This window comes from Vombatus ursinus, unplaced genomic scaffold (assembly GCF_900497805.2).
Source record: "Vombatus ursinus unplaced genomic scaffold, bare-nosed wombat genome assembly UNPS02014809.1, whole genome shotgun sequence".
NCBI classification, from domain to species: Eukaryota; Metazoa; Chordata; class Mammalia; order Diprotodontia; family Vombatidae; genus Vombatus; species Vombatus ursinus.
In genome coordinates this window covers 3,265,326-3,282,677 of record NW_020954587.1, presented here as the reverse complement: position 1 = coordinate 3,282,677, position 17,352 = coordinate 3,265,326, and the positions used below count along the sequence as shown (strand labels likewise).

Here is a 17,352-nt window from a genome sequence, read left to right as displayed (position 1 = left end):
AAATATTTATAGCAGTTCTTTTTGCAGTGGCAAAGAATTGGAAATTGAAGGGATGCCCATCAATTGGGGAATGGCTGAACAAGTTGTGGTATATGAATGTAATGGAATACTATTACTATAAGAAATTGATGAGCAGGCAGACTTCAGAGAAACCTGGGAAGACATGTATGGACTGATGCTGAGTGAAGTGAGCAGAACCAGGAGAACGTTGTTCTCCATGGCAACAGCCATGTTGTGTGATGACTAACATTGATAGACTTAGCCCTTCTCAGCAAAGCAAGGATCTAAGACATCTCCAAAGGTCTCGTGATGGAAAATGCTATCCACATCCAGAGAAGGAACTATGGAGTTTGAATGCAGATCGAAGCATACTATTTACTAATTTTTTCTTCTGTTTTGATTTGTTTCCTCTTTCTAGTGGTTCCTCCTATTGGTTCTAATTCTTCCTTACAACATCACTAATATGAAAATGTGTTTAATAGGAATGCATATGCATAGTCTATATCAGACTGTGTGCTGTCTTTGGGAGGGGAAGAAAAATTTAAAACTCAAAAGCTTATGAAAGTGATTGTTGATAAATCAAAATAAATTAATAAAAAATTTTTAAAAAAACATTGAGTCCCAAATTGTCTCTCTTCCTCCCTCCCCATACACCCTCAGTGAGAAGGCAAGCAGTTCACCATAGACTATACATATGCAGTCATGCAAAAGATATCCATAATAGTCATGTTGTGAAAGAAAACAGACAAAAAACACAAACTCAAGAAAAATAAAGTAAAAAAAAAAGTGTGCTTCAATCTGTATTCAGATACTATCTGTTCTTTCTTTGGGGTTGGATAGTATCCTTCATCATGTCCTTCACAGCTATCTTGGATTGTTCTATTGCTGAGAAAAGGCAAGCCATTTACAGCTGATCATCTCACAATATTGCAGTTACTTTGTACACAGTACATTTTACTTTGCCTCAGACCATGCAAGTCTTTCTAGATTCTTCTGAGAACATCCTGCTCATCATTTCATTCCATCAAAATCATATACCACAACTTGTTCAGCCATTCCCCAATTGATGGGTATCACCCCTCAATTTCTAATTATTTGTCCCCAGAAATGAGCTGCTATAAATATTTTTGTACATTGGGATCCATTTTTATTAGAGTTTGATACCACATCCTATTTGGGTTGGAGAAGAATCTATTCCAATACCAGAAGCATTTTCGTGCAGTGAGTAACCACAGAATCTCTCAGATACAAGAATTCCAGGTCTGAGCATAGTACTGTGACAAATTAATAAATACACACAGAGAGTCACATCCCAGAATATGCTGCTTCCTTCAGGGATTCCCAATTGCCCTTGTGGATATATCTGCAAAACCCAAACAGAATTCCTGTTTGGAAGAACTAGAAGAAAGCAAAGGCCACTTGAGGACTTAGACTCACCTCTGTATCTAGGGACATGGTATCAACTACTGGGGGAAAAGGGAGCAGGGGCCTGTGTTCCTGCCATCAAAACTACAGGGCCAGCCAATGGAAGATAAGGAAATTCTCCAGACTCTGCAGGACTTTCTGTTTCCAAGTGCTGTCTTGGATGTAAGGTCTGATATTGGTACCATCCAATTTCCTATTATCCTGCTGCCTGTTTCTCTGAGATTCCATGATGCAGTCGCTAGGGAGCTGGGAGAGAGCACATGAACTGAATATATCTGGGCTCTTTGCTTCCCCATCCTAAGGCTAGAGAACATAGGGAAGCTGTCCAATGAAGATCATTCCAAGGTGGGTGGTAGTCAACCCCCATAGACTGCTGTCCCAGCCTAACACCAGTGCACCACTCATATCCATCTCATGGTCCCCTAGTACCAGTTAGCATCAAAATATCCTGCCACCTCACTGATCATTCAGGAAATCCAGCATTATGTACCTCACCCACCCCACCTGGCCTGGGCTCCAGGGAGTCCAAGAGAAGTAAGCACTTTGAGACTTGGCCTCTACTTAGTCAGTTACAATTCATTCTTGAAATGATGATCCCTTGAGCAAAAAACCCCATGTTTGGGGGATGTTCAGGGCAACCCGGCCAGCTAAATAGGGGACTGGAGGTGTTGGTGTTGGTCAGGATTTTTTCGAGTGATGGAATGAAGAAACAACAAGCTTGACTATATGGTCATGAATGCCAGAATCTTCTGGGCTTAACTCTTCTGTACCCAGGAATAAAGAAGCCCTGTCCCTCCCCTACTCAACTGGAACCTAAAATCTCACCACCATTTTTCTTTCAAAGAGGCTATTTATATTTTTAGATGATTCTTAAAGTTTTATTTTCTTTTCCTCTTGCCCCATAATTCCATGCTACAAGATGTGGCAGGATGGGCAAAATGCACTTTTTGGAAATGTGCAAAATTAGGATCTGTTCTGTGTCTTTTGTTACTAAAAAAAAAGGGATAAAAACAAATCATAAGAAATTCTAGCTTGTCTTGTTCAGTAGGGTGTGATAAGAGAATTTCTGGCTCAACTTTCTTGCTACAATCTAATTAAGATGAACAAGTCATATAACCGGGTAAAGTCTACAAAATCAAACTGAGATATCAACTATAGCTCCAGTGTTTACTGATTAGTTTCCTGTTTTACCTGATACAATATTTCCCTGTCTGCCATCTGTTTTTGTTCTGTAAATCATTATCCCCCCTTATTTGCTCATTCAAATTCCATTGTACTCATTCTGCTTATGTAACTAAAACCTATATAAGGTTGCTGAAACTGCTGTTAAGGCTCACTGGTTTTTTTTTTTTTTTTGGTATACAATGAGTTATGCTCTGAGTTTAATAAACTGTTTTTATCATATCTCTGCATCATTAATTGTATAATTAGCAGTACTGTCTATCAATAGATCCTCAGATAATTTTTGTCATAAGAGTCCTAAGTTCTGCAATTATGAGTTAGTTAGAAGAATGAGTTAGGGCTGAAAACAAGGTTCTCCTAGTTGAAATAAAGTGAAGATTCTTTTCTACCTCATTCAAAGTCATTCATTCCATAAAAAGAACGTAGTATATATGTGTTTAATCCAAAGTGGTTAGGTCCTTATTTTTCTCAGAAGCACTGAAGGGTTGATGAGCCTCAAAAATCGTTCAAATATTCTCCCCTGATAGCAATATTTATACCAAACTGTAATCTATGCAAACCAACAGCTTAAATAAGTATGAATATCACTTTATTTCTGAAAGTATGTATTCAGGGTGTGGAGCCAAGATGGTGGAGTAAAAGCAGTGACTTGCTTGAGCCCTCCCCCAAACCTCTCCAAATACCTGTAAAAAATGGCTCTAAATAAATTCTAGAGCAGTAGAACCCACCAAAAGATCAAGTGAAATAAATCTCCAGCCCAAGACAACCTGGATGATTGCTAGGAAAGGTCTGTTGCGCCTGCCTGGGAGAGGAGCACAGTTTAGCCTGTGCTTGGATCTGGGTTGCAGTCCTGGGTGGTGGTCCTAGGGTGAGGAGGAGCACCGGTGTGGCGGAGCTTCTGGTGGCAGTGAAGAGCACAGTCTTCAGAGACCCCCCAAAATGGCATACATGGAGAGGGAATCTTCCTCAGTTCCAAGGCAGAAAAGAGTTTTGTGGTCACTCACAGACCAGAGCACAGGCCAGGAAAAGTATAAACACTTCTCCTTTGATCATACAACTTTGGAAGAACTGAAAAATTACAGATCCCTAGAAACATCTCTGAAAACAATTGGACAAAACCCCTGGAGCTTGGGACAGTATGCCCTTCACTCTGGACACAGAGGCCTACCTTAACAAAGGGTTAAAAAGTCAAGTAATTGGCTGGGAACCTGAACAAACATTGGAAAAACTCAGACTATAGAATCTTACTCTGGTGACAAAGAAGATCAAAATATACACTCAGAAGAAGACAGCAAAGTCAAAGCTCCCACTTCCAAACCTTCCAAGAAAAATATGAATTGGTTTTAGGCCATGGAAGAGCTCACAAAGGATTTTGCAAATCGAGTAAAAGAAGTAGAGGAAAAATTGGGAAGAGAAATGGGAGTGATGCAAGAAAATCATGAAAAATGAGTCAACAGCTTGCTAAAGGAGACCCAAAAAATACTGAAGAAAATAACACCTTAAAAAATAGACTAATTCAAATGGCAAAAGAGGTCCAAAAAGCCAATGAGGAGAAGAATGTCTTAAAAAGCAGAATTAGTCAAATGGAAAAGGAGGCCCAAAAGCTCACTGAAGAAAATCATTCCTTAAAAATTAGAATGGAGGGCAGCTAGGTGGCGCAGTGGATAGAGCACCAGCCCTGGATTCAGGAGGACCTGAGTTCAAATTCTGCCTCAGACATTTGACACTTACTAGCTGTGTGACCCTGGGCAAGTCACTTAACCCCATTGCCTAGCAAATTTAAAAAAAGAAAAAAGAAAAAAATTTAGAATGGAGCAAATAGAAGCTAGCGACTTTATGAGAAATCAAGAAACTATAAAACAAAACCTAAAGAATGAAAAAATAGAAGACAATGTGAAATATCTCTTTGGAAAAACAACTGACCTGGAAAATAGATCCAGGAGAGATCATTTAAAAATTATTGGACTACCTGAAAGCCATGATCAAAAAAAAAAAAGCCTAGATATCATCTTTCAAGAAATTATCAAGGAAAATGGCCCAGCTATTCTAGAACCAGAGGGTAAAATAGAAATTGAAAGAATCCACCAATCACCTCCTGAAAGAGATCCCAAAAGGAAAACTCCTAGTAATATTATAGCCAAATTCCAGAGTTCCCAGGTCAAGGAGAAAATATTACAAGCAGCCAGAAAAAAACAATTCAAGTATTGTGGAAACACAATCAGGATAACACAAGATTTAGTAGTGATCAGAGGGCTTGAATATGATATTCTGGAGGTCAAAGGAGCTAGGATTAAAACCAAGAATCACCTACCCAGCAAAACTGAGTATAATCCTTCAGGGGGAAATTGGATATTCAATGAAATAGAGGACTTTCAAGCATTCTTGACGAAAAGACCAGAGCTGAATAGATAATTTGACTTTCAAATACAAGTCTCAAGAGAAGCATGAAAAGGTAAACAGGAAAGAGAAATCATAAGGGGCTTATTAAAGTTGAACTGTTTATATTCCTACATGGAAAGATGATATTTGTAACTCATGAGACCTTTGTCAGTATGAGGATAGCTGGAGGGAATTACACACACACACACACACACACACACACACACATATAGACAGAGGGCACAGGGTGAGTTGAATATGAAGGGATGATACCTAAAAAATAAAATTAAGGAGTGAGAGAGTATTGTATTGGGAGGAGAAAGGGAGAGGTAGAATGGGCAAATTATCTCACATAAAAGAGGCAACAGAAATCCTTTACAGTGGAGAGGAAGAGGGGGGAGGTGAGAGGGAATGAGTGAATCTTACTCTCATTTCGGTATGGAAATCTATCTTACCCTACAGGAAAATAGGGGGGAAGGAGATAAGAGACATGGGGATGATAGAAGGGAGGGCAGATTGGGGGAGGGGGTATTCAGAATGAATGCCATCTTTGGGTGGGGAGAAGGGAGAGATGGGGAGAAAATTTGGAACTCAAAATCTTGTGGAAGTGAATGTTGAAAACTAAAAATTAATTAATTCATTAATTAAAAAAAATATTTCAGATATCAACTGTATCTATTGCTTCATGTAGAATAAGTTACGTTGGGAACTCAGCTGCTAATAAAAATAGAAATGTTTTCAGCTTGATGACAAATATGGGAATTAAGAACACTAATAAGTCAACTAGTTTATCAACTGGACAACAGCATAATATAGAACAGAGGGTGCAACCTTCAAAAAGTGATGTCCCAAGATACCAATGCCCTTCATTTTGGAATTGTAGAGGACATTCCAGAGGTGAGAGAATCAACTCACTCTTTACTTTCTTGATGTTGTAGGTTATGATGGAAAGAGCTAGAAGGTGAATTTGGTCACCATTAGTTGGAGAACAAAGGAGAGATGGAAGGAGATAGAAGGTGAATTTGGTCACCATTATTTGAGGAATAAAGAAAAGAGGGAAGGAATAAGCATTTATATTGTGTATAAATATTATCTTATTTGAGTCATTTTTTGTAGAAGCCTTCAAAACCAGTGGTCAGGAAGATGTAGATGGAGCAACAGTCTGCCTTGCCACTTAAAATTCGTCCCCAGTGCTCTCTTTGACATGTGTCTTGAGCTTTCAGGGACAGATAAACTACAGCAAATTGTAATATATTCCAAAAATGGTTTGCTAATGGCTCAAGTTCAGTAACTACAAATTTGCTTCTCCTAGGTGTGTACTGGTGACACTTTTACCTCAGAATTCTGACAGTAGGCTGCAATGTCTACCTGAAAAATCAGTGACATTTCCTTGGGTGAGGCCAAGCCTAAGGCTCTGTTTTCGTCCCCCACTGTAGATAGAGAGGGAGAGAGAAGCAGCCTACCCGAACCACTGTAGTGCCTGGGGCACACTGAGGACTAGGCAGAGGACAACCAAAGGACAAGATACCTCTTGGAAGGTTGGGTAGAGGGAAGAGAAGTTGTGGCACTATAAATGCCAAGGAGGAAGGTGTGTATGAGCAGAAAAGGAAACAGAAAACAGCCAGAATAAAGAAAAGCTTCTTTGCATGTTCCTAATCCCGTGATACAAATGTATGGTTTAGAACCTATTACGTTTTGTGTGAAGTGCCCTGAATTGTGAATTTGATTAAAAGTATAGTTAAATTAAAATAATTTAATTTATTAAATTTATTAATGTAATTAATTGATCTAGATTTACCTAAAATTAAATTAATTGAATTAAAATTATGATTAGATTGCACTAATTATTATTGCTGTTTACCATTTACCAAGTACCAGGAATGGGGCAAGTACAGATTCTCTTTCCCATTACATATCTGGGGCCTCCTGAACTCAGTAGGTAAGGATGTGCAAAATGTGCAAATTGCTGTAAATCATTATGCCTAGATTTGCTAGAGGAAAAAAAAAAGAATTCTGGTCTTTACCTGAAGAGGCAAGGGTAATGACTAAAAGTTCATTTTCTATATTTCATTCTCATGTCTTTAGAGACATTTATAATAGAATCCTTTCAAACCAAAAGCAACCTGTTAGATTTATATGTAAAGTTATTCTACTACACTAAGTGCTAGGTGGGTCTCAGTCAGAGGAAAGTGGCTAATTAAGTTTGGATTAACAAAGAATTCTTTTTTATTTTTTTTTTTTTGGCTAGGCAATTGGGGTTAAGTGATTTGCCCAGGGACACACAGCTAGTATCAAGTGTCTGGTCTGAGACTAGATTTGAACTCAGGTCCTCCTGACTCCAGGGCCAGTGCTATATCCACCGCGCCACCTAGCTGCCCCTAAGAATTCTTTTTTTTAATTTATTTTTTTTATTAATTTATTTTTAGTTTTCAACAATCACTTCCATATGCTTTCGAGTTTTACATTTTTCTCCCCCTCCCTCCCCTCTCCCTCCCCAAGACAGTGTGCAATCTGATATAGGTTCTACAGATACATTCCTATTAAACACATTTTCACATTAGTCATCAAACAAAGAATTCTTAAAAGAAGAAGAAAAATTTTCTCTTTCCACATTATAGACTAGCAACAGCTCTGAGTCATATAACCAATGTATGAGCCCCCCCTCTCTTTTAAGGTCTCTGAAATATACAAAAATTTCAAAAGATGAATAGATTAATAGATGAATGAATAATAAATGAAAAAGTATTTATTAACCATTTTTTTCCTAAGCATTGTACTAAGCACTGGGGTTACAAATATAAAAGAAAGAATCCCTACCCTCAAGAAGCTTATATTCTAATGAAGGAGACGAAAAATAATTGGGAGTGTCAGTCATGCAAGGGAATGTCTGCATAGGTACAGGGATGAGGTGTTGATCCATAGTACAGTCCAATAGTGCATAGCTTCCAGAAAGAACTGATAAAATTGATTTGATTATTGAGGCCAGAACAAGCAGTGAAAGGATAGGGAAGGGTATGTAACAGGTCAGATGGCAAGATGGATGGGTGTAAACTCCATGTGATGTGAATAATCTGTTAGTCTCGTGGCTTGGCTAGCAGAGTGGGCTGGTTGAGTTAGGGCTAACCTGGGTCCAGGGCAGGAGTTTCAGAGTTGAGTGTGCTACCTAATCCAGGGATTGGGGACATTTTTATAAGAGGTTCAGTCTGAAGGTCCTTGTACAGGGGGAGAGAGGCAGGCCTTAATGCCTTATCTTTCTCTTGTATTTGGATTATGAAGAATTACTAGAGTCTGATATTGAAATTTCTAAGTGATAGCAAAGGCCAGTCATTCGCAATCTTCTTCTCTCTACATCTGCACTTTACATATGCAACATCTTTCCTTTCTCAAATTCACTCTCTATTTAGAGTCCTCTTCAAAGCTCATCTCTACGAAGTCTTCCAATCAATCAATTAAACATCGATAAGTGTTACTATGTGCCAGGAACTATGCTAAGCACTAGGGATATAAAAGGAGGCATAAAACAATCCCTGTCCTCAAGGAACTCACAATCTAATGAGGGGGGGCAACATACAAACAAATATATAAATACAAACTATGTGCAGGATAAACAGGAAATAGGAAGAGAGGGTGATGATCAACACTATCTAAATTTGCAATGGTCAAACAGAATGAGGATTGAGAAAAGGCCATTGCACTTGGCAACTAAGAGATCATTGGTATCTTTGGAGGGAGCAGCTTCAGATTGATAAGATCAGAAGCCAGGCTTTAAGGTGTTAAGAAAAGAGTGTGAGAAATGTGGGAGCACCTATTGTAGGTGGCCTTTTCAAGGAGTTTTTCTACTAATGGCAGAAGAAACATAGGATGAGAGTTGGTGGGGATAGGATGATCAAAGTAGAGTTTTTTCAGGGTGGAGGAGACATGGGAATGTTTGTAGGCAGTAGGGAATGGGCCAGGAGAGAGGGAGAGATTGAAAGTGACAGAGTGGGGATGACAGAGGGGTTGATATCTTGGAGGAGACTGGGTGGAATGGGATCCCTTGAGCAGGTAGAAGAGTGAGGCTACCTCATCATATGAGATGGGTGATGGAATAGATTGTAGCAGAAGGTGTCTGAGCGATAAGTGATGAAGAAGTGAGAAGAGGAAGCTCATGGTGAAAGGCCTCACATTTTTTTCTATAAAATATGAGGCAAGGTTCTCAGTTGTGGGAGGGAAAGGAGGAAGGGAAAACCATGAGAGACTTGAGGAGGGACAATTAACCAAAATTGAGAGCCTCTTATGTAGATTCTCCAACATTTTCCTCACTAAAAAGACATAAATTCCACCTGACAAGATACATATTAACTTCCTAATAATATATTTGCCTATGATTCTCTATTTTTATGTATCTTTTGTATTTTTCCGGGTTGAATCATAGGACAGGATCATTGGAGCCGGGCAATGAAAAATGTCACAGGTCCCTCTCCATTAGAGGATACTTTTGGTGGGGAGAGTTCATGTGAGGAGATAATTACTAACATCGAAGGTATAACTACCTATTAATTGACAGGGCCTCTCAGGCAACAGCAATGTGAATTTCTTATTTATTATAGTTTTACTTGTTTGTATCTCATACCCCAAGTAGGATGTAAACTTTATAAGGGCAGAGACTGTCATATCTAAATTTTATACCTCTCCCAGAATGTAACATTTACCTTTGCACATTGAAGGTACTTAAGAACTGTTGGTTAAATAAAAGAGTAAATAGCAGTTTCAATAATTGTCCACAGATCCAATACGGAGCTGAGCATTCTGGCTATTTTAGTGACTGACAGCAATAGCCTCAGCTGAAATCACTATGGCAATCTGCATCTATTATTAAAATACCAATGGGAATGAACCAATGGGATTTTCCAAAGTCTTTTCATTCTATGCCTCTTGATAGTCTTGATGTGACTTCTGTATCATTGCTCTGCAATGTGACTCATAGGGTGCAGAGCACTGTGGGCACTCTTGGGTCTTACCAAAAAGGAAATGGAAAAGGAAGTATATTCCTGATGTATTCCATTTGGGGGCATTCTTTGCAAACTGGGCTCCCCCACTCTTTTCCTGGATGCCTTGTTCTTGCCTTCCTGTTGTCAAGTCCTTGTTTATGGAGCTGAATGAGGAACAAGGGAGAAATCAGGAGATACTAAGGTGATGGTACCTAAGATCCATCTTCAAAAGCATCTGGGCTGTGAAAATGTCATCAGCAGGCTTCATCTCCTGTTGTAATAGAAACACTGCACAAAATTGCATTGTAACTACATAGAGGATGAGTCATTTTCTGACTCATCTCAAGTCCTCATCATTCAGGGCTCGACTTACAATTTTATATTCTATTCAATGTGACTACAGCTCAATAGCCCTTTGGTGTTCTCTTAAAACAAGCAAGAAGAGTTGTTGGTTGGATAGCATCATCCATTTAGAGAATTTTAGAATTGGAAGGTAAAGATGAGGAAACTAAGGCCCCTCACTTATTTTTCAGGGTTAGACAATTAGTGGTAAAGCCAAAACTAAACTCCTTTCAATACCCAGAAGATTCACCCTCTCAAACTGCCGTTTTGCTGTCTCAAACAAGGATGTTTCTTTCAGAACATCATGTTTATTAATAACTAAGAAAATCTACTAGAACCTTATTTTAAGGTAAAGTACTATGTGCCAGTTTTCATCCTTATACCCCCAGTGTCTAGTATAGGGTTCTGTATATAAATGTTTATTGAATTAAATGGAACCAACCATTTCCAAACCACTAGAGACGACTTAAGGCACTGCAATTAGGAGGCGCTTAAAAAGAAAATGCATTGGAAGAGGGTACTTCACTTTTCGGGTAAATAAAGGATTTGATTTTTCAAATCAGGCCAGTACTGTGAGTACCCAAGAAAATTAAAGCAACTCCATTTTGTCTGCAGTTCCTTTGTCTTGCCCCTAAGGCTGTTGGTACTGAAACTCCCACCCTGTCTGCAAAAATTCCTTTCTGCTGAAACAGTGAGGACGGTCCTATCTATTAGGGCAGGATTATAAGAGTTAGCTACCCTGAAGAAGAGCCTTTCCTGTTGTTGAAGGTAGTCTTAGCCCCCAGCAACAGCCTTGTCCAAACCTAAGGTACCCCATACCCAATTCACCTCCTTCTTAAATTGTAACCTATACGAGCTTTGTCCTTTGGTTCCCTTGGGGAATCTCTGCTGGGGTAGGTGGGGCTCCCTTGCTGGCAAACTCAATAAATACTAGTTAGTTCCTAAATTTATGCTATCAGGTTTGGGTTATGGTTTTGACTTGGGGTTTTGGTTCTGGTTTGTGGCAGCGCCAACAATTTTACCCACAGCACGTAAAGTCATCCAAACCCTTTCCCATAGCTAGTATTCAAGGAGACACTTCTTAAACCTAACACAAATTTCACAAGTACATGATAGGGGAGGCTAGACCGTTCATCTGAAAAAAGATGGGGGTGGGAGTTGATTGCAAGCTCAATATGAGTCAATAGTATGATATGGCAGCCCATAGAGCTAGTGTGATCTGAGGCACAATGTTTCAGAATAAGGAGGTAGTAATTGTATTGTTCTCTCATCTTATGAGACCACATATGAAGTTTTAGATAGAAGGAACTATAGATAACAATAATTTAGGAAGGACATTGATCAACTGGAGGGGTTCCAGAATGAGGTCAGCCAGGATGGTGCCACAAGAAGACCAGGTGAAGGAGCACCAGGCATTTTTAGTCTGGAGCACAGAAGATTTAAGGTAGACAAGACTACCTTCAAGTATTTGAAGGACTGTTATTAGAACTAGGAATTAGACTAATTGGGGAAGAGTAGTGGATAGGAGTTTAAAAAAAGACAAATTTAAACTTGATGTCATCCTAACCATTAGAATTATTCAGGAAAAAAAAGTGGGAGCCCCAGGCATCAGCTGATTCCTCTCAAGGGGACATTTTCCTGGAAAAACTGAATGACCACCTGCTGGCTGTGTGATAGCATTGATTCTTCTTTAGTGGCTTGTTGGACTACATGGCTTCAGAGGCCTCCTTCTGACTGTTATGTCTGTAATTCTGGGAATGTTATTTGATTTTTTTTTTTGTTTTGGGGTTTTTTGGAGACTAGTTTTCCCTATGTCACATAGGCTGGAAGTGCACTGACCACTCAACCAGCCCAATCCCTCAGGTGATTGGCATAGCAGCTTTGGCTTGCTCTCTTTCCCACCTTAGTCAGTTTACCCCTCCTTACACAGCCTGGTGCACTCCCCTCCCTATCCCAGGGGCTCAGCATATTGGTGAAGGACTTAGCTGACTGATTTAGGCCACTGCAACTCAGGACCATGAGCTCAAGTAATCCGTCAGCCTCACCCTCAACCTCCCCTGTAGCACCATCCCCTGTAGCACCATGCCCAGCTAGGGGGAATTATCTGAACAGAATCATACACCTGACGGTCAGATAAGTGCAGTGTATTATTTCTCCACAAACAACAGTCAAAGTAAAGGTTACAGCAGCATGTCACTCCTTACTTCCTAAATTCAGAAGTTTCTTCTGGCTGCATTTGGCTGTGCCTGGGAAACAGTCACAGGTTATGATTAGTGACAGTTTATTCTTTTAGCCTTCTGACAGCCAGCTGCCTCATCCACGATACTTGGAAAACCGTTCTGTTCAGAGAACAAATGTACCTGACAGAGTTCAACCTATGATAGATTCTCTTACAAGAATTGCCTTGGTTGGAGAAAGCTGCCTGTGTGGCAGGTTAGGCATTCATCTGACTGGCTGATTATGAGCACTACTATGTCCACTATGTCCCTCTACTTTGGGGGGTGGAAGGAACAGGTTATGCTACTGTCCTGGCCCTTTTTGCTTTTCTCTATTAAGCTCTATTCTGTTCTATATTTATTTGTGTCTGCCATTTATCTGCCTTTTAGACTACAAATGGCTTGGGAGTCAGAATTCTGTTATGTAATTATATATCATTTCTGGCAATCTCCTCAGTCAGCCTGCACACAGGGCATCTTCTTCATCTCCTTTTCCCTCCCCATCCCACCCCCCAACCTTGGGATCTGCCCTAAAGCGAGCTTTGAACTTGTCCAGACCAGGCCCCCTTACCACTTCCTTTCCAGATAATATTTGTAAAGGATTTTGCAAACCTTAAAGCTCTATATAAATGCTAGGTATTAATATTGTTAATATCTTTAGATATATTGGCTGGCAGCTACCACTTCCCCTTCCCCCTTTTCCAATTTTCCTTTCTGTGTTGTCTTCTCCTTGAGATCAAGGAGAAAACTCCTTGAGATCAAGGACTATCTAGCTGCCATTATCTATCTATCTATCTATCTATCTATCTATCTATCTATCTATCTATCTATCTATCTATCTATCTATCTGTCTGTCTATCTATCTGGGGAGGCAATTGGGTTAAGTGACTTGCCCAGGGTTACACAGCGAGTAAGTGTCTGAGGCTGGATTTAAACTCAGGTCCTCCTGACTCCATGCCTGGTGCTCTATCCACTGGGCCATCTAGCTGCCCCACTGCCATTGTTGTTATTATTATTATCATAATTGTCATTATTTTCACATCACACTGTCAGGTATATACCACTATTATCACCCCTTCCAATTTCTCTTTATATATTTTCTTCCCCCATTAGAGGGTAAGCTCCTTGAGGTCAGGGTAAATCTTAAAGTACTCTATTAATAAGTCTGCACTTAACCACTTTGTAACTTCATCAACTTGATTGCTTCTATCTGTGTTCTGTACAAAGTAAATGCTTAATAAATACTTTATCTCTCTCTGCACTCAGTACTGTGTTTCATATACAGAGCAGGCACTGGAAAATGTTTGCAAATTCTTGTTAAATATTTTAACTTTTGTAAACACTAGAGGACTGTAAGCTGAAGGAGCATTTCTCAAGAGCCAGAGAGAAATATTACAGGAACACATCCCTAAATTTTTAATACAAAACAATGGGCAGATCCATAAAGCTAAAAGCTGCTCTGACCGTTCAGGTTGCTGAGGGGTGGACATTGTCAAGGTGAACAATGAGTGAGATGACAGGAGTAGCCATGAAGGGCAGGGCTAGGATCACATGACCACGAAACCAGTGACAGTGGCAAACTGAGATAACTTTTTGTTCTGGGCTAAGACTGGATGTGAAGAAAAGTGTGTGAGAGAGAAGGGGAAAAATAGTAAATGGAATGGAGGTTGGAAAGGAGATTGAGTTCCCCATTTCTGGAAATGTTCATGCAAAGACTCAAAGACAATTTGTCAAGGATGTGGCTTAGGTAACCTCTAAGCTACTTTCAAGTCTGGAATTTTATGGTTCTGTGAAAAGGGGAAAGGTAATAGAGGGATAAAAACAAACAAACAAACAAACCAAAAACCATAAACCTTGCAGTTTAAAAGGAGGGACTAGTAAGCAAAAATCTTCTTTTTCTTATCAGGAAGATTTTAATTAAGTTGTTAACCTACATTTCTTCATCTGTAGACACTGAAGAGGACAAACCTTTCAGAACACTCTAATAGAAAAAGCACTGATCTGAGAAACAGACCTGGCTTCTTGTTCTCATTCTGCCACGGACCACCTGTGTATCCAGGGGAAAGTGATTTATCTTCTCTCTGTTTCAGTTTCTGTTACCTACGAAATAGTTTAAAGACTGATTGCCCTTCTAGATATAATAGGGAAGTCATGAGAATAAAATGGGATCTGCTTTGTAGGTGTCTTGTATACAGACATATGTGTACATATTATATGTATGTCTATATATACAATTTTGTATATATGCATACACTTATATCTGTATGTGTATACACACAATGCATGCATACAAAAATGCACAACTTGTCTCTCTCATCAGAATGTGAGGTCCTAGAGGACAGGTATTGTTTTTATTTTTTCTTTGTATCCCCAAACATTTGCTTATGCTGGATAAGAAGAATAAAAAGAAATCAATATTGGAAATAAGGTTATGGAACACAGCAGATTGTGGAAACCAAAGCAACACATCCAAACATAGGAATAACAGCTTTAAAGAAAGACATTAGCATCTCTGAAGAAGTCCTCAAGAGTTGCTCATTTCTTCTGGTCTTAAAGTACCATATTAATAAATAAGTCTACCCGTGACCATTTTGTAACTTCATCAATTTCCATTAAGTTCAGTGTAGATGTGTAGATGATTCTCAGATTGTTAAGTCTGGTGCCAGTCTCTTTCCTGAGCTCCAATCCCAAATCACCAACTGGACATTGGCCATTTAAAATGTGATTTCCTGTAGGCATCTCAAATTCAATATGTCCAATATAGAACTCATTATGCTTTGCCTAATATACACCCCTCTTATGAACTTTCCTATTACTGTTGGGAATACCACACATCCTTCTAGTAGCCCAAGTTTGCAATCTTGATGTCATCCTTAATGCCTCACATCCCCACGTAGCTAATGAGTTGTCAGATCTTGTCATTTCTATCTCTACAGTTCTTGCATATGTTCCCTTCTAGAGGCATCTAGGAGGTGGAATGGACAGAGCACTCGGCCTAGAGTTAGGAAGACCTGAGTTCAAATCCAATCTTAAATACCAGTTGTGTGATCCTAGTCAAATCATTTAACCTCTGCCTCAGTTTTTCTTAACTGTAAAATGGGGATCATAATAGCACCTATCTTAAAGGTTTGTGGTGAGGATGGAATGAGATAATATATGTAAAGTATATAAATATGTATATTTAGATACATAAATATGTGTAAAAATAATATATATAAAAATGTTAGCAGGAACAGACATGCTGTCATGCTATCACTGATACCTGATAGCCTTGTTGTTTTCATGACAGTGACTCCAAAGCTCTTTTTTGCGTGTTTGAGTACATACACACATATATATCATAGATACACCGAGTATTCCTAAATCTGAGGAGCAGAACTATTATTTCTTCTTCCATTCTTAATCCTCATATTTAAATTATTCCTTCAATTCTCTTCACCACTTCCATGACTTAAAGAGTTAAAACCTCTGACTTCCAAGTAAAGGTATGAACTTACGCAATCTTGGCACAGACGGTGCATTTCCAATTGCCATCGATGCCCACAATCCGACACTCACTGCAAACTCGGAGGGTACATGCTTGGCACACATTCCCCCGGTCAAAAATCAAGCCCAAATTTTTCTGACATCGAACACAAGTCCTGCCGCCATCTTGCTGCCTCTTCCCACCTTTCCGTTTTGCTTCTAAAAGCTCATTTTTCAGCTTCCTAGAAAGAGAAAGAAGAATTTTTCATCAAAGTTAGCTTGAATTAATAAAAATCTTCATTCATTACTTTTAAGAAAACAAATAAGGAAAAGGACCAAATCCAATACACTCAGCACTAATAAGAAAATCCACTTGCCCAAATTGATTCAAGAAGCTCCCAATACCAATTGTTAACTGAGAAAGTAAAATCTGCATTCTTCAAGCTTCCATGTAGTTCAGTCACTTAACAAAGGAGAAAACTGAGGGTCAGAGAAGTTAAGGGATTTGTCTGAAGTCACAAAGGAGGTGGCATAGCTAGGATTTAAACTCAGAGTCTATAACTCTCAATCTAGTGTTCTCTCCACTGCACCACAGTTCCTCTGGGGAAAACAAACAACCAAAAACTAAGGATCAGAGTGATTTACCCTGGGTCATAGAGTTAGAAGGACAATTGGCAAGATTTGGACCAAGGTCTTCCTGACAAATTCTAGTACCATTTACTACACCAGTAGTGTCAGACTCAAGTAAAAACTGATCCCTTCCAGCCCCATATCGACTCAGAAAACTACAAATTAGCATTATTCATGTTGTATTGTATTTTTGTCTTTTTTGTTAAACATTTCCCAATTATATTTTAATCTAGTTTGGGCAGACTGCTGAATTTAGCTGGTTTGTCACCTCTCTGCTACAACACATCTCAAATGAAGTAACTAATGTGCTTTATAGCTTTAAAGTACTATACAAATAAAAGCTAATATCACTGTCATTATATGATAAATATAACTCCTGTCCCCAGCCCATTGGTATGGGACTCTTTACTTATCGGTGAAGATGCATGCCCTGCCTTGCATAAGGGATATGGAGGAGTAGTCCAGAGGTGAGAGCTTCATTTCTCAGCCAGTCCTGTTCTGGACCCTTGGGGACTAGTCCAACTCTAAGTCTTCTTCAAGCATAGCTTTGAATCAGCTTCCAGCTTCCAGAGAGAAGACGGATGAGGCCAACCCTACCATATGCTGCTAAAAGAAAAGATTCTGGGAAGACATGAGAGGAACTGGTAGTCTCCATCATATCTTTATTCCCAGCTTGTTTCATTAGAGACTTCAGGGAGTTTTCTCCTTAGGGTGATAGCTAAGACACTCTCTCTTGGTTGAGA

At 39.3% G+C, this 17,352-nt stretch overlaps 1 protein-coding gene across 1 annotated transcript in view; it reads right to left on the bottom strand.

Moving 5' to 3' along the window:
- SYTL5 (synaptotagmin like 5) overlaps positions 1-17,352 on the bottom strand; it is a 153,164-nt gene that overhangs the window by 73,359 nt on the left and 62,453 nt on the right. The window contains exon 3 of the mRNA XM_027875540.1: positions 16,012-16,221. Within this exon, the coding sequence (XP_027731341.1) occupies positions 16,012-16,221 (210 nt within the window). The remainder of the gene's footprint in view (positions 1-16,011; positions 16,222-17,352) is intronic.